The 26142-nt window shown below is 38.5% G+C and overlaps 1 protein-coding gene and 1 pseudogene across 4 annotated transcripts in view; one reads left to right on the top strand and one right to left on the bottom strand.

Annotated features, from left to right (window-relative positions):
- ATAD2B (ATPase family AAA domain containing 2B) overlaps positions 1–26142 on the top strand; it is a 195650-nt gene that overhangs the window by 19550 nt on the left and 149958 nt on the right. For 2 of the 4 annotated variants that reach the window (XM_074394602.1, XM_074394596.1), the window contains exons 2-9: positions 7959–8110; positions 16093–16142; positions 16500–16653; positions 18712–18814; positions 19670–19778; positions 21188–21229; positions 22966–23082; positions 26062–26137. In XM_074394602.1, the coding sequence (XP_074250703.1) occupies positions 7959–8110; positions 16093–16142; positions 16500–16653; positions 18712–18814; positions 19670–19778; positions 21188–21229; positions 22966–23082; positions 26062–26137 (803 nt within the window). The remainder of the gene's footprint in view (positions 1–7958; positions 8111–16092; positions 16143–16499; positions 16654–18711; positions 18815–19669; positions 19779–21187; positions 21230–22965; positions 23083–26061; positions 26138–26142) is intronic. The other 2 variants (XM_074394609.1, XM_003935243.3) reach the window with 1 other exon arrangement.
- LOC120366363 (small ribosomal subunit protein uS15 pseudogene) lies at positions 2511–6323 on the bottom strand (annotated as a pseudogene).

The following is a 26142-nucleotide window of genomic DNA, read 5'->3' as shown; positions in this document are numbered from 1 at the left end:
ATTTTTAAATTTTATTTTACAGAGACAGGGTCTTGCCATTTTACCTAAGTTGGGCTCGAGTCCTGAGCTCAAACAATCCACCAACCTCAGCCTACCAGTTTTGAGATTACAGGTGTGAGCCACTATGCCTGGCCAAAAACATCCTTTAAAATCCACATCATTTATGATGTCTTCCTTCATCTCTGCTAACTAGCAGTTACAGTTTTTTTTTTGTTTTTTGCTTTCAGAGAATTAGGTATTAGTCTAATAGTTTTTTTTTTTTTTTTTTTTTTTACAACTGCTTTCCATGTCTTATATACACAGTAGGTCCTCAATAAATGTTAGTTAATTGAAATTATTTTCTTTATGCATGAGATCCTTTTCTTACTCATGGATTATAATCACTCTGACACAGATTGCTAAATGGCTATGGGTAGATTGCATAATCTCTTAAATATCTTAGTCATGAAACTGGTAACGCCTTCCCTCAAAGGGTTAGGTTATCATTAGCTAGTAAAATGCTTTGAAGATGAAAAAGTTAAGGTTGAGCATTATGACTATCCTATTAAGGGTGAATTGTTAGTATCAGGTTTGTAGGTGGAAGCTTTCCCAAAGCTTGAAGTTAATTAAATGGTGAAGTAATTATTTTGTACCTGTCTACATCGTGGTTGCTTGCTTTACTTAAATCCCTAGATTTCTTTGGAAGGAAGGAGTCTTTGGTAATGCTCTTTATTCTGAGGTCTCTGTCATAGAGCCAAATCAAGATTGAAACCCTCCCGTAACAAAAAAATAAATATACCAGTACATTGCAGCAGTTGGGATGATGTGCTTTGTATTATACTTGAAGTATGTTACACGCCAGAGGTCCTCAGACTTTTGTGTACTAAGAATCATTTGGAAGCCCTCATTAAAAATGTTTCACCTCCAGAGATTCTAGTCCAGCAGGTTATATTTTTTAATGAGTAAGCCAGGTGATTTTCGATTTAGGTAGTATGTAAACAACAGTTTGAGAAATACTTCTGAGTGGAATTGAAGAAAGCCAATAGAATATGTGAATGGCCAATAAATAAATATGCAAAACTCACTTAAATTGATTTGCAGTATACTCAGATTATTTTAAAAGTTGCTAAACTTAAAATATCTTACTATTTTTTTTTGTCTTTAATTCAATAGCACGTAGTGCTTATTTCCAGAGTATGTTTGGTAAACTAGTACCTGCAGATGTTCCATGCAAAAAGAGAGCTTGATCAAATAAGTTTGTGAAATGTTATGTACTTTATTCCATCCATAGAGATTTACTTTGCATGTTATCATAATACTCTTAGAAGTTTTGCAACAAAAAGACTTGGACCTCATTGTTTCCCAAACTTAATTGACCATGAACCCTCCTTTCTTGCCCCTAATAATTTCTTTTTCTTTTTCTTTTTTTTTTTTTTTTTTTTTTGAGATGGAGTCTCACTCTGTAGCCCAGGCTGGAGTGCAATGGTGTGGTCTCGGCTCACTGCAACCTCTGCCTCCCAGGTTCAAAAGATTCTCCTGCCTCAGCCTCCCAAGTAGCTGGATTTACAGGTGCCTGCCACCACAACTGGCTAATTTTTGTACTTTTTGTAGAGATGGGGTTTCACTGTGTTGGCCACACTGGCCTCAAACTCCTGACCTCATGATCCACCCCTCAGCCTCCCGAAGTTCTGGGATTACTGTGAATGAGCCACTGTGCCCAGTCCATCCCTAATAATTTCTATTAATAATTTGTGGCCGGGAATGGTGGCTCATGTCTGTAATCCCAGCACTTTGGAAGGCCGAGGCTGGCGGATCATGAGGTCAGGAGTTTGAGACCAGCCTGGCCAATATGGTGAAACCCTATCTCTACTAAAAATACAAAAATTAGCTGGGTCTGGTGGCGTGCCCCTGTAGTCCTGTAGTCCCAGATACTCAGGAGGCTGTGGCAGGAGAATCGCTTGAACCTGGGAGGTGGAGGTTGCTGTGAGCCGAGACTGTGCCATAGCACTTGATCCTGGTAACAGAGCGAGACTTCATCTCAAAAAAAAAAAAAAAAAATGTGAACAAATTTCTAGAAATTTTGTTTGTTGTTTTTCCGTGTTGTGGAGTTTAAAAAAATTGGGCATGTTTTTGTAATTCAGGAGCTTGAAATCTTGCTGGAATTCTAAGATGTGGACATGGCACTTTAAAGATGATAAATATATAATGCTAAGTTGAAATAATCAAGTGCCCAACTATATAGTAGGGTTGCAACTAGTATGAGAGGGATAAGCTTAATTTAGGGTAGATTCTTCAGGGAGATTTCACTTAAAAAAATGAGTTCCTAAAATAGTCTTGAAGGTAAGTGATCAAATTTAATTAGAAGGAGTAATGCTGGCCTGTGCTATTTAAATTGGTATAGTAGTTCATAGGTACTAGTTTCGGTATCATAGATATACCCTGGCATAAGACACATGATGTTGCTTTCTCAGTGACTACTTTTTTTTTTCCCCAATAAACAATCATTTTATTACTTGAGTACATTGTCAAATTTATGCAACCAGGGCAGAAGCTGTGGATGACTCATATTTTCAATTGGGAGGAAGGATTTGCTTGGTCTTGTATCAATAACATTGAGCAAGTCAGTGAATTTGCCTATCAGAATCAGATGGAATTTAGCATCCTTATCCTTTCTGTTCCTCCCAAGATGCTTTGGAACAGCAACTGGTTGCTTAATTAACCAGTAGAGATCCTCAGGTAGATCAGGAGCAAGTCCTTTGAACTTAAGGATTCTTAATATTGTATTGCCTACCACAAAACATACTTGTGCAACACCGAATGAGCCTCAGGATCACACTGATCTGTGAGAGAGGCAGACCCTTCTTGGTCAGTTTGTAAATCTGCTCCTTCACGTCATCAGATGCCAACTTCAGCCAAGTGGGAACCTTGCAGTGACAGGGCAGAGCCGACTGAGACAGGCCCTTCCCAGAAGCATGCAACTTATGATGGCAGCAGTCATGGGGCCCAGTGACTACGTCTTGAATATGCTCTATAATGGTGCTCTTCAAACTCTAATTTGCCCATGAATCGCCTAGGGATCTTTTTAAAATTGGTTTCTGATTCAGTGAGTCTGAGAGTGGATCCTGAGATTCTACATTTCTAATGAGCTCCCAGATAGATGATGCCTATGTTGTTGGTTCACAGATCAGATTTGAAGTAAGAAACATCTTGAATTAGTAGTTCAGTTAGATGACCTTTAATGCACACTTTAATCTTGGGAGTCTATAAATATTCCAGGTTGGAGTGGATGAGATAGTATAAAGAAAACTGAAGCTAGGCATGGTGGCTCATGCTTGTAATACCCGTGCTTTGCGGGGCCGAGGCGGGAGGATCTCTTGAGGTCAGGAGTTTGAGAACAGCCTGGCAATGAGACCCTGCCTCAAATAAAATAAAATAATAAAAATGTAAAAACACTCATTTGAGTATAGTATGTCAGTTAAGGATTATTACAAGATTGAATTACATCTTAAATGATTTTCCACCCTGTTCTGAATATAGTTCGTAAGTAGCAAACTAGCTTTTCTTGGGAACTGAACTTAATAAGTGATGGTGTATTACAAAACTAATACACCATCTTAATTGTAGATCTGCTCATATTTGAATTTCAGTTGTTTTTTCTTTTGTGCCTTTTAGTACCAGTGTGTCCTTATGTCTCTGTGTGTGTGTGTGTGTGTGTGTGCGCGCGCGCGCGTGTGTGTGAGAGAGAGAGAAAGAAAGAGAGAGAGAGAGAAAAGAGAAATGGGGTCTTGCTCTTTTGCCCAGGCTGTGGCGTGATCACAGTTTACTGCAGGTTTGACCTCTTGGGCTCAAGCGATCCTCCTACCTCACCCCCACTGAGTAGCTAGGACTACTAGTGCATACCACCATGCCTAACTAATTTTTTTTTTTGAGACAGAGTTTCGCTCTTGTTTCCTAGGCTGGAGTGCAATTGTACAATCTTGGCTCACTGCAACCTCCATCTCTCAGGCTCAAGTGATTCTCCTGCCTCAGCTTTCCAAATTAGCTGGGATTACAGGCATGTGCTACCATACCCAGCTAATTTTGTATTTTTAGTAGAGATGAGGTTTCACCATGTTGGTCAGGCTGGTCTCGCACTCCTGACCTCAGGTGATCCACCCACCTTGGCCTCCCAAAGTGCTGGAATTACGGGTGTGAGCCACCGTGCCTGACTTAACTAGTTTTTATTTTTAATTTTTTTGTAGAGATGAGGTCTCATTACGTTGCCCAGGCTGGTCTGGCACTCCTGGCCTCAAGCAGTCCTCCTGCATTGACCTTTCAAAAGTTTTGGGATTTCAGGTGTGAGCTACTGTGCCTGGCCACAAATATTTTTATATGGTAGCATGTTGAAAAGGATTATAGAAGGCCGGGCGCGGTGGCTCAAGCCTGTAATCCCAGCACTTTGGGAGGCCGAGGCGGGTGGATCACGAGGCCGAGAGATCGAGACCATCCTGGTCAACATGGTGAAACCCCGTCTCTACTAAAAATACAAAAAAATTAGCTGGGCATGGTGGCACGTGCCTGTAATCCCAGCTACTCAGGAGGCTGAGGCAGGAGAATTGCCTGAACCTGGGAGGCGGAGGTTGCGGTGAGCCGAGATCGCACCATTGCACTCCAGCCTGGGTAACAAGAGCGAAACTCCGTCTCAAAAAAAAAAAAAAAAAAAAAAGAAAAGGATTATAGATACTTGTTGACAAAAAGAGTCAAACTCTGTAAAATATTTGAAGAGATTTATATTCTGAGCCAAATATGAGTGGCCATGGATGAAGACAGTCTCAAGAGGTCCTGAGAATATGTACCCAAGGCGGTTGAGTTATAGCTTCGTTGTATACATTTTAGGAAGACATATGACATCAATCAATAAATGTGAGGTGTATACATTGGTTCAGCCTGGAAAGACGGGGGGCTTGCAGCTGATAGGTTTCTTTTTTTTTGAGATGGAATCTCACTCTGTTGTCCAGGCTGGAGTATAGTGGCAAAGTCTTGGCTCACTGCAGCCTCCATCTCTCAGATTCAAACAGTTCTCTATCTAAGCCTCCTGAGTAGCTGGGATTACAGGCACCCCACACCATGCACCATGCCTCTTTAATTTTTGTATTTTCAGTAGATACGGGGTTTCACCATCTTGATCAGGTGGGTCTTGAACTCCTGACCTCATGATCTACCCGCCTTGGCCCCCCAAAGTGCTAGGATTACAGGCGTGAGCCACTGCGCCTGGCGTCAAAGATTTTTTAGTTGGCAGTTTGTTGGAAGAGTTATTATCTGAAAACCTGGAATCAGTACAAAGGAGTATCTGGGTTAAGATAAAGGGTTGTGGGTATTACATAGATGCAGTGGCCTCCCTTAGAGACAATAGGTGGCAAATCTATTCTGTTCAGACCTTTAAAGGGTGCTAGGCCTATAATCCTAGCACTTTGGGAGTCTTAGGTGGGAGCATTGCTTGAGGCCAGGAGTTTGAGACCCGTTTGGGCAATATAGCAAGGTCTCAACAACAACAAAATTAACTGGGCATGATGGGAGGTGCTTACAGTCCCAGCTACTCTGGAGGATTGCTTCAGTCCAGGAGGCAGAGGCCACAGTGAGCCATGATCACACTACTGTATTCTAGCCTGAGTGACAGAGTGAGACTCTGTCTCAAAAAAGGAAATGATTCAGGTATATTATATGTGTATGTTTATGTATTTATATATTCTTTAGCTCTGTCTGCTGAGAGCACTTAATTGCAGTCAAACCTCAGTAACAGTGAGCACACCTAGTGCCCAGATTTTCATTTCTAAATATTATCATTGACTAAGAGGGACCAAGGCTCCTTGGAGAAATACTATGGGGCCAGAGAAGGAAAGTGTAAAATGGACCTACAGAATTTAGTTGTGCCAGAAAGTAAGGAAGTACTTAAAATTATGAGGATGTGTCAAAAGATATAAGAATTAGTTTGAAGGGACTCACACTGGCTAAATTTCACATAATCTGAGCAACAAAATAGAGTAAGGGATTATAATTTATACAATAAAATAAGAATCCATGAGGCCATAAATAAATAAATAAATAAATTTGGGGAAACAGAGTAGGCTCTTTGTTAAAATGCCAGCTACAAATATAGAAGGAATGATGGAATTAGATAATCACTATCTTTGTGGTGTTTGATAATGGCAAGAGTAGTCAGTAGACATTTGATGAGGAACAGGGTATTGGTGAATTATTGCAATAATTCCCCGTAATATATAAGTCAAATACAAAGGAAAACATAGTTACTTTACAGTGAAGAAACCTGGAAGACACCAGGTTGACCAAGTGATGAAGGTTAACATTCCTAGGGATGGGAAGGATAGCACAGCATCATTTCTGAATATTCTTATTAAGAATGCATGACCTGAATCTGATTACTAGGTACATCAGCTGGGCCCAGATTGAATGAAAGGCTTGTCCTTTTTTTTTTTTTTTGAGATAGAGTCTTGCTCTGTCACCCAGTCTGGAGAGTGGTGGTTGCTCACTGCAACCTCCACCTCCTGGGTTTGAGTGAATCTTATACTTCAGCCTCCTGAGTAGCTGGGATTATAGGCACATACCACCATGCCTGGCTTTTTTTTTTTTTTTTTTTGTAGTTTTAGTAGAGATGGGTTGACCAGGCTTGTCTGGAACTCCTGGCCTCTGCTGATCTGTCTACCTTGGCCTCCCAAAATGTTGGGCTTACTGGTGTGAACTACCATGCCTGGCTGGCCTGTACTCTTGACAGTCAAGGACATGAAAGATGGGTAAAGAAGGAAAGACTGATTGAGGGAGACTGAGGAGGTCCGTTAACTAAATGCAGTATGTGTTTCTGTATAGGATCCTGGACCTGAAAGAGAGGCATTGTTGGGACCTTTGGTAAAATTTGAATGTCTATGGTTTGACTCTGTATTATACCAATGTTTATTTTCTGATTAGGGGATTTGTATAGTGGTAATGTAACAAAATGTCCTTGTTTGGGAAGGTACATACTGGAGTATTTAGGAGGGTCTGAGGGATTGTGACATAGAAAGAGATATATATATACACGCCAAACGTTTAAGAACACATACCTTTGGCTGGGCATGGTGGCTCATGCCTGTAATCCCAGCACTTTGGGAGGCCAAAGTGGGTGGATCATGAGGTCAAGAGATTGAGACCATCCTGGCCAACATGGTGAAACCCCATCTCTACCAAAAATACAAAAAGTAGCTGGACGTGGTGGCGTGCACCTGTAATCCCAGCTCCTCAGGAGCCTGAGTCAGGAGAATCACTTGAATCCGGGAGGTGGAGGTTGTAGTGAGCCGAGATTGCACCACTGCACTCCAGCCTCGCAACCCGGCAACACTCCATCTAAAAAACAAAACAAAACAAAACTAAACAAAAAAACCCCACACAGCCTTTCTTGAAGACTTTTTAAAGCCAAAACAAGAAACAGAACATACTTTTCTGGTTATAAATGTAATCTTTCTTTTTTTATGTTTGCAGATTATATCTTCTGCTATATTCGCAGTATAATTCATTTAGTAAATATTTGTTGATTGACAAAATACTTTGCTTGATTACCCAAGAATATTAACAATTCTTCTTCCTTTTTTTTTTTTTTTTGAGACAAAGTCTTGCTCCGTCATCCAGGCTGGAGTGCATTGGCATGATCTCAGTTCAGTGCAACCTCTGCTTCCTGGGTTCAAGTGAGTCTCCTGCTTCAGCCTCCCAAGTAGCTGGAACTATAGGTGCCCGCTACTACACTCAGCTAATTTTTTTTTTTCTTTAGTAGAGGCGAGGTTTTGCGATGTTGGCCAGTCTGGTCTTGAACTCCTGACCTCAAGTGATCTGACCGCCTCGGTGCCCCAAAGTGCTGGGATTGCAGGAGTGAGCCACTACACCTGGCCCCTAATATCAACAATTCTATTTGTCTTAATAGGAATAATGAATACATTTTTAACATTGTCTTTCAGAAAGCTGAAGTTGATGGTAGTTTAAGTGACAGTCACGTATCTCCTCCAGCCAAACGCACTTTGAAACAACCTGATTCTGTATGCAAAGACAAATCGAAATCAAGAAGTACTGGTCAGCGAGAGGAATGGAACTTAGCAACTGGACAGGCCAGGTGAGAAAGGAGAACTCATTGATTGTTTTCTCTTAAATTACTGAATGTAATTCAGGGCAGATAGTAGTGCTAATTTTCTTAGCTTATAAAGTTATGTCTTATAAATACTTATAAGTAAATTGTATTAAACTTATTTTATAATTTTTATATGTAATTTTATTTTCTCCCAATATACTCTAAAATATATTTGTTCTATAAAGATACATGGTATGTAACCGAAACTACCATAAGTAAAACAATATAGATTTCTATGACTCTTGAGTATACATATGTATTTATAGTCCTGAAAATTTAAATAAAACATATGGTCAGAATTATATTTTTATTTGAAAATCTCCCTTTTGTAAGATTATTAGCTATTTCACTTGAATTGATATACTAAGATATAATGATATTTAAATTAATTTTTAAAGACATCTTTTCATCTTTTACTCTGTTTTTAAGTTAAATTTGCTTTGTGGCTGGTTCAGTATGTATCAGGAAAACTTAATTTCAGTCAGTTTTAGAGTAAATGTTGATAATTTACTCTGAAACTGACAAGATTAAGTTTAATTTACTCCTAAATGGTAGTTAGGTTAGACACACACATAGAAAAAAATTATTATTTGAGATGGAGTCTCGCTTTGTCACCCAGGCTGGAGTATGGTGGTGTGATTGCGGCTCACTGCAACCTCTGCCTCCTGGGTTCAAGGGATTCTCTTGCCTCAGGCTCCTGAGCAGCTGGGACTACAGGCTCGTGCCACCATGCCTGGCTAACTTTTTTGTATTTTTAGTAGAGATGGGATTTCACCATGTTGGCCAGGCTGGTCTTGAACTCCTGACCTCATGATCCACCTGCCTCCCAAAGTGCTGGGATTAAAGGCATGAGCCACCGTGCCTGGCCAGAAAAGATTTAAACATTGAAATCAGAATCTTTAGCTTCTGTTTTATATAAAATCATTTTTATTTTTTCCTAATTAAAAACGATTTTTTTTTACATGGATCTGGGAACTAAAGGATTCTTTAAAATCTTTAAAGTAGAAGTGCTGATGATGTGTGACTGTGAACAGAAGTAAAAGGGAAGTCCTTTGTTTTTTTCCTTCTTCAAGTATTTAAAAATATTTTGATTTTATATGTGTAAGTAAATTCTGGATACTTTTATTCTCTGGTGAAAAAAATCTTTGGGGTTTTATAGACTTTGACAGTCTTTGTACATTTATTAGTTTCTAAGGGGTCTCTGTACTTACTAAAATATACTTCATAAGATATACCTGTTTATTATTATTATTATTTTTTTAAATTTGCATTGTCTGGGGGCCAAGTAGAAAAATACATGAATCATAGTCTGTTTATTTTTTTTTTTTTCCTTTCCCACACTCACACATCTGTGAGATGAAACAGGTCTGGATAATTATATTACTTTAGTACTGCCATGTAATTACACTTCTAGACTTAATCTACCTGTTATAATCTATATCTTGCATTTATTAAATGAGTGAATCAAATGTCTTCTTCTAGATAAATGTTCCTAACAATTTTTTTTAGTGTTAAAATTTGACTTCTAAGATGATTTTAACAGTTTATTCAAGTGCAAGTAATATAGTAGATTTCTCTTATCTACTCAGCAGGCCGTTATGTAAATTGATCTTGATTTTTTAATTTTAATTTTAATTTTTTTGAGTTAGAGTTTCGCTCTTGTCGTCCAGGCTGGAGTGCAATGGCGTCATCTCTGCTCACTGCAACCACCCGTCCTCCTGGATTCAAGTGATTCTCTTGCTTCTGTCTCCTGAGTAGCTGGGATTATAGATGCCTACCATCATGCCTGGCTAATTTTTGTGTTTTTAGTAGAAACGAGGTTTCACCACATTGGCCAGGCTTGTCTCGAACTTCTGACCTCAGGTGTTTCACCTGCCCCTCGACTTCCCAAAGTGCTGAGATTATAGGCATGAGCCACTGCACTTGGCCATATTTTACATAGAGGTCTTTCATGTAAAAAAGCCTCAACAATTTTGGGACAGTGAGTGAAAGATGGTTATGCTTCCGTTTAGGAATCATTTAGGTATCTTAGAGTGGGATATTTCTTCTTTAAAAAAATACAGAATACATTTCAAATAAAAAAATAATGAATACTAATACATTTACTGTTTCTATTTTAGCAAAAGAACAGTGTTTAGTAGTTCACACAATTTAAAAAGATTTTTGAGGCTGGGCAGGGTGGCTCATGCGTGTAATCCCAGAGTTTTGGGAGGCCAAGGTGGGAGGATTGCTTGAACCCAGGAGTTCAAGAACAGCCTGGGCAATATAGTGAGAATCCATCTCTACAAAATGTTAAAAAATTAGCTTCAGTGGCACATGCTTGTAGTACCATCTACTCAAAAGGCTAAGGCTGGAGGATCTCATGAGCCTAGGAGTTTGAGGCTACAGTGAGCTGTGATAACCCCATTGCACTCCACCCCCGGTGACAGAGTGAGACCTATCTTGGTTAAAAAAAAAAAGGTTTCAATTTTTAGTTTATTCATCTAGGAGTATGAGTAATTGTTAAACTTTTAGAATTAGAGTCTTCTGATGTTTCAGATGACCTGAACATAAAATACAGTTTAACCTATTAGATTCAATAGAATTTAATTTTTTTTGTTTTGTTTTTGAGACGGAGTTTCGCACTTGTTACCCAGGCTGTAGTGCAATAGTGTGATCTTGGCTCACTGCAGCCTCCACCTCCCAGGTTCAAGCAATTCTCTGCCTTAGCCTCCCCAGTAGCTGGGACTACAGGCGCATGCCACTACGCCTAGCTAATTTTTGTATGTTTAGTAGAGATGGAATTTCACCATGTTGGCCAGGATGGTCTCTATCCCTTGACCTGATCTGCCTGCCTTCCAAAGTGCTGGGATTACAGATGTGAGCCACTGCACCTGGCCAGTAGAATTTAATTTTAAGGAAAATGTGTAGTTAAAAATATTTTAGATTTTTAGATAATATAAATACAAAAATTAAGAATTACTTGAAGGCTTGTATTTATTTTTATGTCATGAACCTGAGAATCTTGATTCCTTTATTTTGGTGGTCTAAACTCTTGTGGGCATCTAAGTCAAATGTATTGAAGTCCTTCCATGAAAAATAACTTGTTCCTTCATTCATACGGATGAAAATTTAATACAGATAATAATTAACATTAGCTATGAAAAATAATAAATTCTAAAGAACTTTGCAAAGACCACTAAGGTCATTAATGAAATTACTGTTGATTGACAAAATAAATTTCCATTTTAGAGTTAGGTAATTGGATGAAGATAGAGATAAAAATGGACCTAGAACTTCTGAATCTTCATAATTTATTTGAGCAAGGTTATGAGTTTTCTTTTGGGGAGCAACCTGAGTTTAAAAGCCCAAGTGTATGAACTTTTTTTTTTTTTGAGACCATTTCGCTCTTTGTGCCCAAGCAGGTGTGCAGTGGCACGATGTTGGTTCATCACAGCCTCCACCTCTCAGGTTCAAGTGATTCTTCTGTCTCAGCCTCCTGAGTAGCTGGGATTACAGGCATGCACCACCACGCCCAGCTGATTTTGTATTTTTAGTAGCGATGGGGTTTCTTCTTGTTTGTCAGGAAGGTCTCGAACTCCCACCTCAGGTGATCTGCCCACCTCGGGCTCCCAAAGTTCTAGGCATGAGCCATTGTGCCCAGCTTAACATAATTTTAATGATTGATACTTTTAGTAAAATAGGATGTTTTTGGTCAAAAATATTTTTTAATATATTTATACTATATATGGAGATTCTTAAATATATATACTAACATAGATGTGGTAGTTCATAAATATTTTGAATACAGAATGCTACTTTATTGACTTTTTTGTCAGCAGATATTTATTCAGTTACTAGTCATTTATTTAACCTGGTATTTATCTAGAATAATAGGCATACCCTGAGATACAGACAAACTAAATTTTTTATAAGACTTACTGTATACTTGGCTGGGCTTGGTGGCTCATGCTTGTAATCACAGCACTTTGGGAGGCTGAGTTGGGTGGATCACTTGAGGCCAGTAGTTTGAGACCAATGTGGTCAACATGGTGAAACCCTGTCTCTACTAAAAACACAGAAATTAGCCAGGCATGATGGCAAGTGCCTGTAATTCCAGCTACTTGGGTTGCTGAGGCACGAGAATCTCTTGAACCTGGGAAGTGAAGGTTGCAGTGAGCCAAGATTGCACCACTGCACTCTAGCCTGGGCGACAGAGTGAGACTGTCTAAAAAAAAAAAAATTTACTATATACTCAAATGTAGCATGCTTGAGAATTTCCTTTTGTGGTTAAGTAATAAGGAAGTAGTGAGGTGAGGCAAAAGTATAACTACCTATGTGGACTGCTGAGGCATATTAGAATTGAGGAGTGCTAGTGGTTAAGTGAGGTCTGTCAGAACTGGGGCTTTTCTGAATTGAGGTTTGTAACCTTCATAAATCATTAAGTGCCTTGAGTTTATATGGGAAAGGGAGAATAAATATGATTTTTTTTTTTTTTTTTTTTTTAGTTGGAGTCTTACTCTGTTGCCCAGGCTGGAATGCAGTGGCACGCTCTTGGCTCACTACAACCTCTGCCTCCCAGGTTCAAGCGATTCTTCTGCCTCAGCCTCCTGAGTAGCTGGGATTGCAGGTGGCCACTACCACGCCCAGCTATTATTTGTATTTTTAGTAGAGACGGGGTTTCACCATGTTGGCCAGGATGGTCTCGATCTCTTGACCTTGTGATCCACCCACCTTCGTCTCCCAAAGTGCTGGGATTACAGATAAATACGATTTTTAAGTCTGGTATTGCAATGATGTGTGCCCCAGATAATTAAAGCTGTAGAAAAAATTATAATGTAATAATCACCTAATGTAAAGTGAAACCCTTTCCATTTAAAAGATTCAGGAAACAGAGTTGGGTGCAGTGACTCACGCCTGTAATCCCAGCACTTTGGGAGTCGGAGACGGGTTGTGGGTGGGGGATCACCTGAAGTTAAGAGTTTGAGACCAGCCTGGCTAACATGGTGAAACCCTGTCTCCACTAAAAATACAAAAAATTAACTGTGTATGGTGGCGCACACCTGTAATCCCAGCAACTCAGAAGGCTGAGGCATGAGAATTGCTTGAACCCAGGAGGCAGAGGTTGCAGTGAGCCAAGGAGATAGAGCCACTGCAGTCTAGCTTGGGCGATCGAGTGAGGCTCTGTCCCCTCAAAAAATAATAAATAATAAAAATTCAGGAAACAGGGACATAAGGAAAAAAGTCTCCAACTCACCTGCCTTCCTTTAAAAAAACCAAAGAGCAAAGCCACCTGCTCAATTTAAGTGACCAACTTTTCAGAACATTGATGTAATACAGAAACTTTTAGGCACATATGTCTAAGCAGCATAATCCTTAGAAAATCTCATAGGTCAGGCACAGTGCCTCATGCCTGTAATCCTAATACTTTGGGAGGCCAAGGTGGGTGGATCACCTGAAGTCAGGAGTTCAAGATCAGCCTGGCCAACATGGTGAAACCTCATCTCTACTAAAATACAAAAATTAGCCAGGCATGGTGGCTGGTGTCTGTAATCCCAGCTACTTGGGAGGCTGAGACAGGAGAATCTCTTGAACTCTGGAGATCGTGGTTGCAGTGAGCTGAGATCGTGCCACTGCTCTCCAGCCTGGGCGGTTGAGCGAGACTGTCTCAAAAAAATCAAAAAAACAAAAACAAAAAACAACAAAAAAACCTCAGTATGTTAATATCTCTTAATATACTCATGCATTCTCATGTATTTCATGTCATGTCTCCTTTTTCACTCACTCTCCCTTTTATAAAGATAAATGATGATGACAAAATGATGATAGTAATAATCTCTGACTGTAAGGTAATTGGATCAATTGAAGAACAATTTTTTTTTCTTTTTTCTTAAAACAGATCTTTCATTAGTAACAATAAAAGCCAAGTAAGCGTTGTCTTCTGTAGAGCAGACAAAAAGCTTATTGTGTTTTATTCCCCAATGATGTTGCCATTGTTCCAAAAAGTTTTAGATTTCTTTTGTGGAATGACCTTAGGGTCTGCATCTTATTCTTTTGAGCAATTCAAGTGATGTAAAATTCCAACCATTTGGCTTTGTGTATAGTGAAAATTCACCTGGTGTCAAGACTTGGGAATAAACTGACCAAGCTGAGTTAATGCTTTGTTGGATCTAAAGACAAAGTATATTTTTGAAATAATAAAGTGGATTTCGAGAGTGATTCTCAAGAGTTCCGGAAATGCATTGTGCAATGGCAACATTGTAAGAATACCTGTATTATATCCCTTTTTTTGAGTCTTGCTCTGTTGCCCAGGCTGGAGTGCAGTGGCATGATCTCAGCTCACTGCCATCTCCACCTCCCGGGTTTAAGCGATTCTCCTGCCTCAGCCTCCTGAGTAGCTGCGATTACAGACACGTGCCACCACGCCTGGCTAATTTTTTTTTGTATTTTTAGTAGAGATGGGGTTTCACCATGTTGGTCAGGCTGGTCTTGAACACCTGACCTCATAATCCATCTGCCTCAGCCTCCCAAAGTGTTGGGATTACAAACATGAGCCACTGCACCTGGCCTAATCATTTGTTACTTTATAGTCAAACTCATATACCTGTAGAAACGTGTGCATTGTATACAATTGTCCTAAAAGTGAAATTTTCTCCAAGAGATAGTTTATTAGGATAAGTTAGTTTTTTTGTTGTTGTTTTCTAGAGGAAAGGGGAGCTAGAATTTTTTTTTTTTGACAATCTGAAGATGCATAGTAGTTTGAGTTTTTTTATTTTTATTTTTTGAGATGGAGTCTCACTCTCTGTCGCCCAGGCTGGAGTGCAGTGGAGCGATTTCCACTCACTGCAACCTTTGCCTCCTGAGTTCAGGCAATTCTCCTGCCTCAGCTTCCTGAGTAGCTGAGATTACAGATGCCCGCCACCATGCCCAGCTAATTTTTTGTATTTTTAGTAGAGATGGGGTTTCACCATGTTGGCCAGGCTGGTCTCAAACTCCTGATCTCAGGTGATCCGCCCGACTCAGCCTCCCAAAGTGGTGGGATTACAGGTGTAAGCCACTGCACCTGGCTTGAGTTTTTGTTTATACCCTTTAGTCATTTTAACTGTGACCTTTTCTGGGCCAGGGGTATTGTGATATACAATATATTTATAATTTAACATGAAGAGTGCTGGAGTAACCAAAAATGTTAGATTAATTAAAAAATTTGTGCAAATCACATAGATAGAAGACCGTCATGTATTTGTGATTTTCTGGATGTACTTTCCCTAGTTTTTTAATCTTCAAAACTAATAATTATTGGATATTTCAAAAATATCTTAGTTTGCATTGACAGCTCTTTTATTACGCAGCAATTTAGTTTTTACTTTTGAACTTTCTGACTACTAAGAAATACTGTGACTTTTTCCTAGTCCTTTTGTTTTGATGGCCTTTTTAGTACCTTTCTAGTTATTTATATTTCTCTTCTTCCACCCAACAGAGAATCGTAAAATGGCCTTTTTGATAAATCAGCTGTTTTCATTTGTCAGTTTAAATGTGTAATAAAATACTGTGAATAAATTATTAAATGATATTGGTATTCAAGCATGTTTTTCTTACTGTTTATTGTGTTAATACATTTATCATTGTTTGAAATTTATTTCATCAACCAAAACCAATAGTTAATGCCTGTGGCCATTGCTGCTTATGGTCTAGTTAATTTTATGGTACATATTAAGTTTAAGCCTTTTTTTTGGAATTTTAATTTGTAGAGTTGATGACAGAGTAAGCTTAGTTTATAATCTGTTATTTAAGCTTTTCTTGAAGTAATGAAATGGTTTTTAACTACCTAGTGTATTTTATTAATTGGCATATTGCCAATCTTACAGTAAAAAAGTTATCTTTACTTTTAAAAAAGTTTTAAAGATTGAAATAATTCCAGCAATATTGCATTTCTTGCTTATATAAACAAATATTGATGTGTTTGCATATTAAATATAATTGTGTTCTAGGTTAACTTCTCAGCCTGGTGCTACATTACCAAACGGACATAGTAGCTTATGTGAGTATTCTGTTATGAAACTGGTTAGTATTAAAATTGTTATAATGTTAGAGAAAGCATTAAAGTGGGGAAAATAGAGTGATTTAATAGTGTGCTGAGCATACAGTTGGAAATGGCTGAGTTTCAGTCATAGTAAAAAAGATGTATGTAATTGTTGAACTTTGAGAAATCAGCCTACCTGAAATAATTTAAATTATTTATGACAGATTGTAAAAATTATAGAAATTTTAGATTATTGAATATTAAAGCCATTTAAGAGGTTATATTCAACTTTTTGTAGGCTTTTAAAAGTAATTTTTTTTTTCCTTTTCTTTCTATACTCTGTACTTTGAAATGTAAATATCTCTCTTCTTGTAGCCCTTCGAAGCCATCCCCTTCGAGGGGAAAAGAAGGGAGATGGGGACCTTTCTTGTATAAATGGTGACATGGAAGTCAGAAAAAGTTGTCGTTCCAGGAAAAACAGATTTGAAAGCGTGAACCAGAGTTTGTTATTTGATCAACTAGTAAATAGGTATGAATGCTTATGTGGTAAGCAGTTTCATTTAATTATTTGGTTTTTAATATAATTACGTTTTTAAAAAATAACGTAAGCAAGGACTTAGCAATAAATACAGTTCTTTTAAAACTTTACTTGAAGCTGGGTGTGGTGGGTCACACCTAATAATCTCAGCACTTTGGAAGGATGAAGTGGGAGGGTCTACTTAAGGCCAGGAGTTCAAAACCAGCCTGGGTAAAATAGTAAGAGCATCTCTACTTTAAAAAACAAAGCAAAACAAAAACAGGAAAACTCATCTTAATTTGAATTAACAGTGGTTAGCAGTGATTGTCAGCTTTTTAGTCATTTGAGTGAATTTAATATATAACTTGTGCAATAGCTGATTTTCTCATCTCTTTTAAGCTCTTCTGAATAGTTAGATAATATAAAAAGTAATGTTATCTTCACTACTATTGTCATTTGATAAGACATTTATGCTTTTGATAATTTTCAAGCAAGATTGATTGTTTCATTATTGGCTATACTGAATAGTAGAATAGTAGTTTTACATAGTCAAGATTTTGAATCGAAGATATTTTGAGACTGAATATGTGGGATTGAGTCTCTTAGCTAGGAAGTAAGCTGACTATCCATTCAACATCTGCATCTGTAAAACTCTTCTCAGATAATATGTCATCCTGCTTAATCCTTACAACAGCCTGGAGAAGATGGTCACTATAATCCCTATTTGACGAGAGGAAATTGTATTCTACAGTAGTAACATCAAATTTGGGCTTAAGTTATTTTTAAAACTTAAGTGTTGTTAAGTAGTTAGATCAGTATCTAGATGCATAGTACCTGTTATATAAGTATTTGTTTACAGTATAGAAAAAAAATTGCTAAGATAGCCAAGTGTGGTGGCTGGAGATTGTAGTCATAGCTGCTCAGGAGGCTGAAGTGGGAAGATCCTGATCCCAGGAATTCAAGACCAGTCAGGGCAACATAGTGAGACCCCCCCCATTTTTTGGGGGAGGGGGATGGAGTCTCACTCTGTTGCCCAGGCTGGAGTGCAGTGACCTGATCTTTGCTCACTGCAACCTCCGCCTCCTGGGTTCAAGCCATTCTCCTGTCTCAGTCTCCTGAGTAGCTGCGACTACAGGTGCCCGCCACCATGCCCAGCGAATTTTTTGTATCTTTAGTAGAGACGAGGTTTCACTGTGTTAGCCAGGATGGTTTTGATGTCCTGACCTCATGATCCACTTGCCTTGGCCTCCCAAAGTGCTGAGATTATAGATGTGAGCCAAAGGAAAAATAATGGCTAAGATGTTAGCATGTGTTTCTTGAATGTCAGTGTTCTACTCGGATTTCTAAAAAAGCCTTTCCAGTAAACCTTATACTGACTTTAAACTTTTTACAAAATTGTTTTATTTTATGCAATGTTATTATTTCTTAACACTATCTCCAATAAAAAGATTGAATTAGTATTTTTTCAGTGTCATAGATCTGATAATTATTTGTAGGGGCATTATGGATTTTTTTAATTGGGACTTTATTAACAAAAGCCTTATATTTAAAAAGTTTTATTTTAATGAATATTTAATATGTAGAAGATGTCCTGGTTTTGTTTTTCTTACTGGGCACTGTATTATGATGATAGATGCTGTTATGAAAGAGGTATTTAATTGGGATGTGGTGGGGCACACTACTGTACTTGCAGCACTTTGGAAGCCTGAGGTGAGTGAATCACTTGAGCCCAGGAGTTCAAAACCAGCCTGGGCAACATGGTAAAAGCTGATCTCCACACAAAAATATAAAAATTAGCTGGGCATGGTAGTGCATGGCTGTAGTCCCAGCTACTTGGAAGGCAGAGGTGGGAGGTTCACTTGAGCCCAGGAGGTTGAGGCTGCAGTGAGTTGTGATCAGGCCACTGTACTACAGCCTGGGTGACAGAGGGATACCCTATCTAAAAAAAAAAGAAAAACAAGTTATTTATAGTTACATATCAGAGATGATTCGATTACAGTTTCACAAAGAGCTTTTTTATGTATATGATGCCACCATTGTCTAAATCCTGATTTTATTATATGATTTTAGTACTGCTGAAGCTGTACTACAGGAAATGGATAACATTAACATCCGACGGAATCGTCGGTCGGGAGAAGTAGAGCGACTTCGAATGTGGACAGATACAGAATTTGTAAGTATATTAGCTGGAGCAATCTTTGTAAATATTTTTTATTTTAACTGAGGAGTTTAAAGGGAGAATGCGGCAGTTGTATGTTTTTGAATTAGCACAACTATTCTTTCTTCTTCATTTCCAACTTAATTTGGGATTTTATTGCTTGCTTTCTTCTTTTCTTCATTATCCTCTTGCTACAGCCTTCCCAAGAAAACCCTCTTCACTTTTGCTAGATGAGTCACCTTAAAGTGCAGCTCTGATTATGTTACTTTTCTGATTTGAACCATTAATAATTTTTTATTGTGCACAGAATTTATTAAAAACACCTTGACTTTTATGATCTGCTTTCAACTTTTGTTTTCTCACACACCATTGCTTAAGTATAAACAAATCATTCTTGCTCCTATGAATTTTACTCTTGTTAATATTCCTAGTTAGTGACCGATTCAGTCCTACCATTGTTTTAAGGTTAATTTCAAATACTGCCTCCCTTCCTTTTACCCCATAACGAAAGGAGAGTCTTCTGTTTGGATTCTAGAGACTTTGTACTTCTCTTTATGGCAATTAACTTATTTTACTTTCTTTATAATTACCTGTGATTGTCTTATTTCTGTCCTACTAGGCTGTAATTTGCTTGAGGGAGGAAGTATGTTGCTGGCATTCTGAGTTTTACGTTTTTGTAGATTTGTTATAAGTTTTTTCCCTTTTATCCCTTAAATGTATTGAATTTAGGAAGCTCCATTTTCAAGTATCTGTGGCATGCAAATAGGTGCTCAATAAATTTAATTGCACAGGTATGTACCATTGGGTTGTTTTTTTATAGTGGAGAATAAATGTCATGTTACTATTTGACAGATTTTTTTTCTTTAAAAGGAAAACATGGATATGTATTCAAGAGTGAAAAGGCGAAGAAAGTCCCTAAGAAGAAATAGTTACGGGATACAAAATCATCATGAAGTTTCTACTGAGGGTGAAGAAGAAGGTTTGTAAAGCACCTTTTGAAATAAATGCTAGAAAGTTCAGGTGGAGGGAAGAAAAATAAATATACAAGTAATATATGTAGAATATTGCTAGGTAGATGATTTTTGGATTTTGAGATCTATATTAATTTGATATAATTTATTTATTTATTTATTTATTTATTTTTTTTTTTGAGACGGAGTTTCGCTCTTGTTACCCAGGCTGGAGTGCAATGGCGCGATCTCGGCTCACCGCAACCTCCGCCTCCTGGGTTCGGGCAATTCTCCCGCCTCAGCCTCCTGAGTATCTGGGATTACAGGCACGCGCCACCATGCCCAGCTAATTTTTTGTATTTTTAGTAGAGACGGGGTTTCACTATGTTGACCGGGATGGTCTCGATCTCTTGACCTCGTGATCCACCCGCCTCGGCCTCCCAAAGTGCTGGGATTACAGGCTTGAGCCACCGCGCCCGGCAATTTGATATAATTTAAATTCAGTTGGCAATCTGAATTTCATTTCCTTCATTTGGAAAAATGTTTTTAACTGTACATTATACATTATGTAATGTATTTCTTTAGTAGCCATCTGGTATGGGATTTTCTTTGGGCTCCTTTGCTTCTTAGGTGAGGCCTTTTTTGTACTTAGGCACCTTCTAACTGGAAGGTTACTTTGTTATTCGTGGTCTCTAACTCTTTGATTATGTGGATCTCAAATTTAGGTATGGTCTGAGGAATAAAGAGTAAAGTTTAGAGAGACTTCTAATACTAGTGGAAGGGGACTGTACTGTTCTTTTCTGAGGCCTTGATGGGTTCCGAACTGAATAACCCAGACTGAACTTGTAGTGCTGGAGTTGGGAACAGGACAGCAGCACATTGGCCCCTTGAGTTATAAATTAGTGACCAGTACACCTATAGGATTTAATTCTATAGGCATTAATTATTATTATTATTATTTTTTGAGGTGGTGTCTGGCTTTTGTTGCCTAGGCTGGAGTGTAGTTGTGCAATCTTGGCTCACTGTGACCTCTGCCTCCCAGATTCAAGTGATTCTCCTGCCTTAGCCTTCCAAGTAGCTGGGATTACAGGCGTGCTCCACCATTCCCAGCTAATTTTTGTATTTTTAGTAGAGTTGGGGTTTCACCTTGTTGGCCAGGCTTGTCTTGAATTCCTCACCTCAGGTGATCTGCCCACTTCGGCCTCCTAAAGTGCTAGTATTACAGGCGTGAGCCACTACACCTGGCCTAGCATAATCTTTATTGAAATGGATTTTGAGAAGATTTGGTATAAGCATAGTAAGGGGAATCTTACTAGTTCCCATTATTTGTGTAGTTTAGATTGAGAAGACTGTTTTTTAAAAATTCTGTAGTTAATATTTTTATTTGCCAGTTTTGAAGAGGTGGTACTTTATTGAGCAAATATTATTGTTGTTACAGCTAGAACCTCTAAATTGCTTCCTTTGGAGAAAATCAGTATAGGTGAGACAGATTTATAATGTAATTTTTGCCTTTTCATTAATTGAACATCTTTGTAGAGTTTCCAAAGTAGATATGCCATATTTAGAATTTTTGCCTATAATACTGTGATTGTACAGTCATTTTTCAAAAAGTAATGTTTTGAATATTTATAAAATTTATTTAGGTACAAATATGTTATAGTATTATTTGGATAAATACTATATTTGTCGATTTTTCTCTACAGCCTAACAACAGAAGTTTGCAAATAATGCTTTCAGATGTCATGAGTAAAGTATAAAGTCCTTCGCAGTTGTTTTTTTTTTTTTTTTTGAGACAGTTTCTTACTCTGTCATTGAGACTGAAGTGCGTTGTCACAATCCTAGTTCACTGCAGCCTTGATCTCCCAGGCTCAGGTGATCCTCCTACCTCAGCCTCCTGAGTAGCTAGGATCATAAGCACCTGCCATTATGCCCAGCTAAATCTTTTGTAATTTTTATAGAGATGGTTGTCTCAATATGTCATCCAGGCTGGTCTCGATCTTCTGAGCCCAAATAGTCTTCCTGCCTCAGCCTCCTAACGTGCTGGGATTATAGATGTAAGCCACCATGTCCAGCCCTTTGTAGTTTTAGTCTTCTACTTCCCTGAGTATCCTGCCAGCTTTATATTTTTTCTATGCTTTAATATGATTGTATTATATTGACAATTCTTGTGGCTAAAAAGTTACATATTGCATTTGGGGGTCCATATGCTTATTAATTTTCATGAATTGTTGTTGTTGTTGTTTTTTTTTTAAATAGAAGCTGGACACATGGCTCACCACCCTTGTAATCCCAGCACTTTAGGAGGCTGAGGGGGATGGATCATTTGAGATCAGGAGTTCAAGACCGCCCTGGCCAGCGTATTGAAACCCTGTCTCTACCCAAAATACAAAAATTTGCCAGGCATTGTGCACGCCTGTAACCTCAGCTACTCAGGAGGCTGAGATATGAGAATTGCTTGAAACTGGGAGGCAGAGGTTGCAGTGAGCCAAGATTATGCCACTGCACTTCAGCCTGGGCAACAGAGAGAGTCTCTGTCTCAAAAAAATAAAAAATAAAAAAAAAGAGATGGAGTCTTGCTATGTTGCCCCCAGCTGGACTCAAACTCCTGGGCTCAAGCCATCCCATGCCTTAGCCTCCTGAGTAGTTGGACTATAGGCACGTGCCTCTGCGTCCAGCTATGCTTTTATTTTAACTGTACTTAGATGTTATATTGTAGCTATAGCCAAATTATTATTTTTTTTGAGATGGAGTTTTGCTCTGTTGCCCGGGCTGGAGTGCAATGGTGCCATCTCAGCTCACTGCAGCCTCTGCCTCCTGGGTTCAAGTAATTCTCCTGCCTCGGCCTCCTGAGTAGCTGGGATTACAGGCATGCGCCACCACGCCCAGCCAATTTTTTTGTATTTTTAGTAGAGACGAGGTTTCACCATGTTGGCCAGGCTGGTCTCAAACGTCTGACTTAGTGATCCACCCTCCTCAGCCTCCCAGAGTGCTGGGATTACAGGCATCTAATCACATTAATTTATTTAGCAGATAATTGTGTTGATCATTGGCAGGGAAAGCATTTTCTTTTACATGTATATAATATGTTGGCACTTAAATGTTACCTGTGCAGAAACAGTAATGGATAAAGTGTAAATATTCACTTCTAGAGTAGATTAATCCTTTTGGATTAAAACAGTGCTTTTTTTCTTTTCTTTTTTGTGTGTGGGAAACTAGAATCTCAAGAGGAGGATGGAGATATAGAAGTTGAAGAGGCAGAAGGAGAAGAAAATGATAGACCGTATAATTTGAGACAGAGAAAAACAGTGGATCGATACCAAGCACCTCCAATAGGTAGGCAACTCTTAATAATTTTTTTCTTTTTGGTATTTGAGTAACTTACTCTGTCCCACTGCTTTTAAAAATATTAATATTGCCAAATTTAAAAGAAGGAAATCTCTTATGGGTTTTATATACTGTATCTTTTACTACATTTATTTCTGTGCACACACATGCAACAAAGTTAGAGTACATGGTAGCAGCATTGATTTACATACAACATGTTCATTTTATTTATAGAAGCTTGTATTTAATAAATACTGCTCATGCTTTTGTATTATACTGTATAGTTTACTGAGCACTACAATTTATAGCAGTTCTTTAGGGAAGGTATCTTTTTTTTTTTCTGAGACAGAATCTCACTCTGTCACCGAGGCTGAAGTGCAGTGGCATGGTCTCAGTTCACTGCAGCTTCCGCCTCCCGGGTTCAAGCAATTCTTCTGCTTTAGCCTCCTGAGTAGCTGGGATTACAGGCGCCCGCCACCATACCCAGCTAATTTTTGTATGTTTTCAGTAAAGACAGGGTTTCGCCATGTTGGCCAGGCTGGTGTTCACAGCCTCCCAAAGTGCTGGGATTATAGGTGTGAGCCACCATGCCCTGCCTAGGGAAAATATCTTTATGGTTCAAGAGGTTAAGTGACTTACTCAAGGTCACAAAAATGGTATATGGCTGCAGCTTGCCCAATAACTTGGTTTCTTTCTTTCTTTCTTTCTTTTTTGCTGGGAGAAGGAAAAAGTTAAAAGTTTATCTTTTAGAGAAGGGCTCTCACTGTGTTGCTCATGGTGCAGTGTAGTGGCTATTCAGAAGCACAGAATAACACAGTACAGCCTCTACTTCTGAGCTCAAGCTTTCCTCCTACCTCAACCCCTTGTGTAACTAGAACTACAGGTGTGCAGCACCATGCCTAGCTAATTAGTTTTTGTTTGTTTGTTTGTTTGTTTTAAGAGACAGGGTCTTGCTATGTTGCCCAGGCTGGTCTTAAGCTCCTGGGCTCAAGGAATTCTACTGTCTTGGCCTCCCAAAGCACTGTGGTGGCTTGAACCCAGCTCTGTATTTCTTTTTATTGCTGAGTATCATTCTGTGGTATGGATATGTCACAATTTGTTTATCCATTCATTTGTTAATTGACATTATGATCCTTTCCAGTTTTTGGCTATTAGAAATAAAGTTGTGATGAACATTCATTTACAAGTCTTTGTGTGGACATATGTTTTTATATTTCTAATAAATACCAAGGAGTAGAAAGGCTGGGTTTTATGATGAGATATAAGAAATTACCAAATTCTTTTTTAAAGTGGTTATACCATTTTCACTGAGTGTGTATGAGAGCTGTAGTTGCTCTGTATTCTTGTCAACACTTGGTATACTCGGACTATTTAATTAATTTTAACAGTTACTTATTATAGTTTTAGTTTGCATTTCCCTAATGGTGCTGGAGTATCTTTTCGTGTGTGTGTGTGTGGTTTTCTTTTGACAGTGATAAATCTTTTGTAAAATGTCTGTTGAGATCTCTTGCCATTTTTTCAATTGGGTTTGTTTTCTTGTTATTGAGTTTTGAGATTCCTTATATGGTCTGGATATTAGGCATTTAACAGACATGTAATTTGCAAATACTTTTAAGACAAGACAGTCTGTGGCTTGTCTTTTTTAATGTCTCAATAGTATCTTTTGAAGAACACAAGTTTATAATTTTATTTATTGTTTGAGACAGAGTCTCACTCTATTGCACATGCTGGGATGCAGTGGTGCAATCATGGCTCACTGCAATCTCTGCTTCCTGGGTTCAAGCTATTCTCCCGCCTCAGCCTCCTAAGTAGCTAGGACTACAGGCATGTGCCACCACCCCCTTCTAATTTTTGTATTTTTATTAGAGACAGGATTTCACCATGTTGGCAGGCTGGTCTCAGAACTACTGACCTTAGGTGATCCACCTGTGTAGGCCTCCCAAAGTGCTGGGATTACAGTCTCCTGCCACTCCTGGGCTCAAAGCAGTCTTCTCTGACAGCCTTCCAAAGTCCTGGGATTACAGGTGTGAGCCACTGTTCCCAGCCTATACTTTTTTTTTAATAAAAAGTTTTTTAGTGGATTTGTAATTTTAATGAACTCCAATTTATACCTCGTCCTTTTTTTTTTTTTTGAGATAGGGTTACCCAGGCTGGAGTGCGGAGTGCAGTGGTATGAATATGGCTCACTGCAGCCTTCTCCTGTTTCAGCCTGCTGAGGTGCATGTCACCATACCTGGCTAATTTTTAAAAATTTTTTTGTAGAGTTGGGTTTTTTTTTTCTTCTTGTGTTGTCTTGTCTTGTCTTTTTCTTTCTTTCTTTCTTTTTTTTTTTTTGGTGATGAAGTCTTGCTCTGTCTCCCATGCTGGAGTGCAGTGGCATGATCTCGGCTCATTGCAACCTCTGCCTCCTGGAATCAAGTGATTCTCCTACCTTAGCCTCCTGAGAAGCTGAGATTACAGGTGCATGCCACCGTGCCTGGCTAATTTTTGTGTATATATATTTTTAGTAGAGACACGATTTTACCATGTTGGTCAGGCTGGTCTTGAACTCAAGTGATCTGCACCCACATCGAACTAGAGTTGGGTTCTTACCATGTTTCCCAGGCTGATTTTGAGCCCTTGGGCTCAAAGCAGTCCTCTCTGACTTGGCCTTCCGAAGTCCTGGGATTACAGGTGTCAGCCACTGTTCCCAGACTATAAAATTTTTCTTAATAGATTGTGCTAAATTTTTTTAAATGGATTATGTATTTGAGAAATCTTTGTCTAACTCATCGTCACAAAGATTAAGCTAACATCTGTTTAGAATATTTATTTGCAACTTCATAGTATTGCCACAAAATTTTTATTTTTGTTTTGCTTCTAGACAGCATTGTACTTGAAGACACAAGACTAGGTCTTATTTAAAAAGTTATCAGAAGTCATTTCTACTCCTTTAATACATTTTCAATTTATTAGTTATTTCTCTATTATTTTTTGCTTCCCTTTTAGTACCTGCTCATCAAAAAAAAAGAGAAAACGCACTGTTTGATATTCATAGATCTCCAGCAAGAAGAAGCCATATTAGGTAAG

Source organism: Saimiri boliviensis, chromosome 1, assembly GCF_048565385.1.
Source record: "Saimiri boliviensis isolate mSaiBol1 chromosome 1, mSaiBol1.pri, whole genome shotgun sequence".
Taxonomy (NCBI): Eukaryota; Metazoa; Chordata; class Mammalia; order Primates; family Cebidae; genus Saimiri; species Saimiri boliviensis.
Note: the sequence above shows the minus strand (reverse complement) of the source record. Positions and strands in the feature narration are given on the sequence as shown.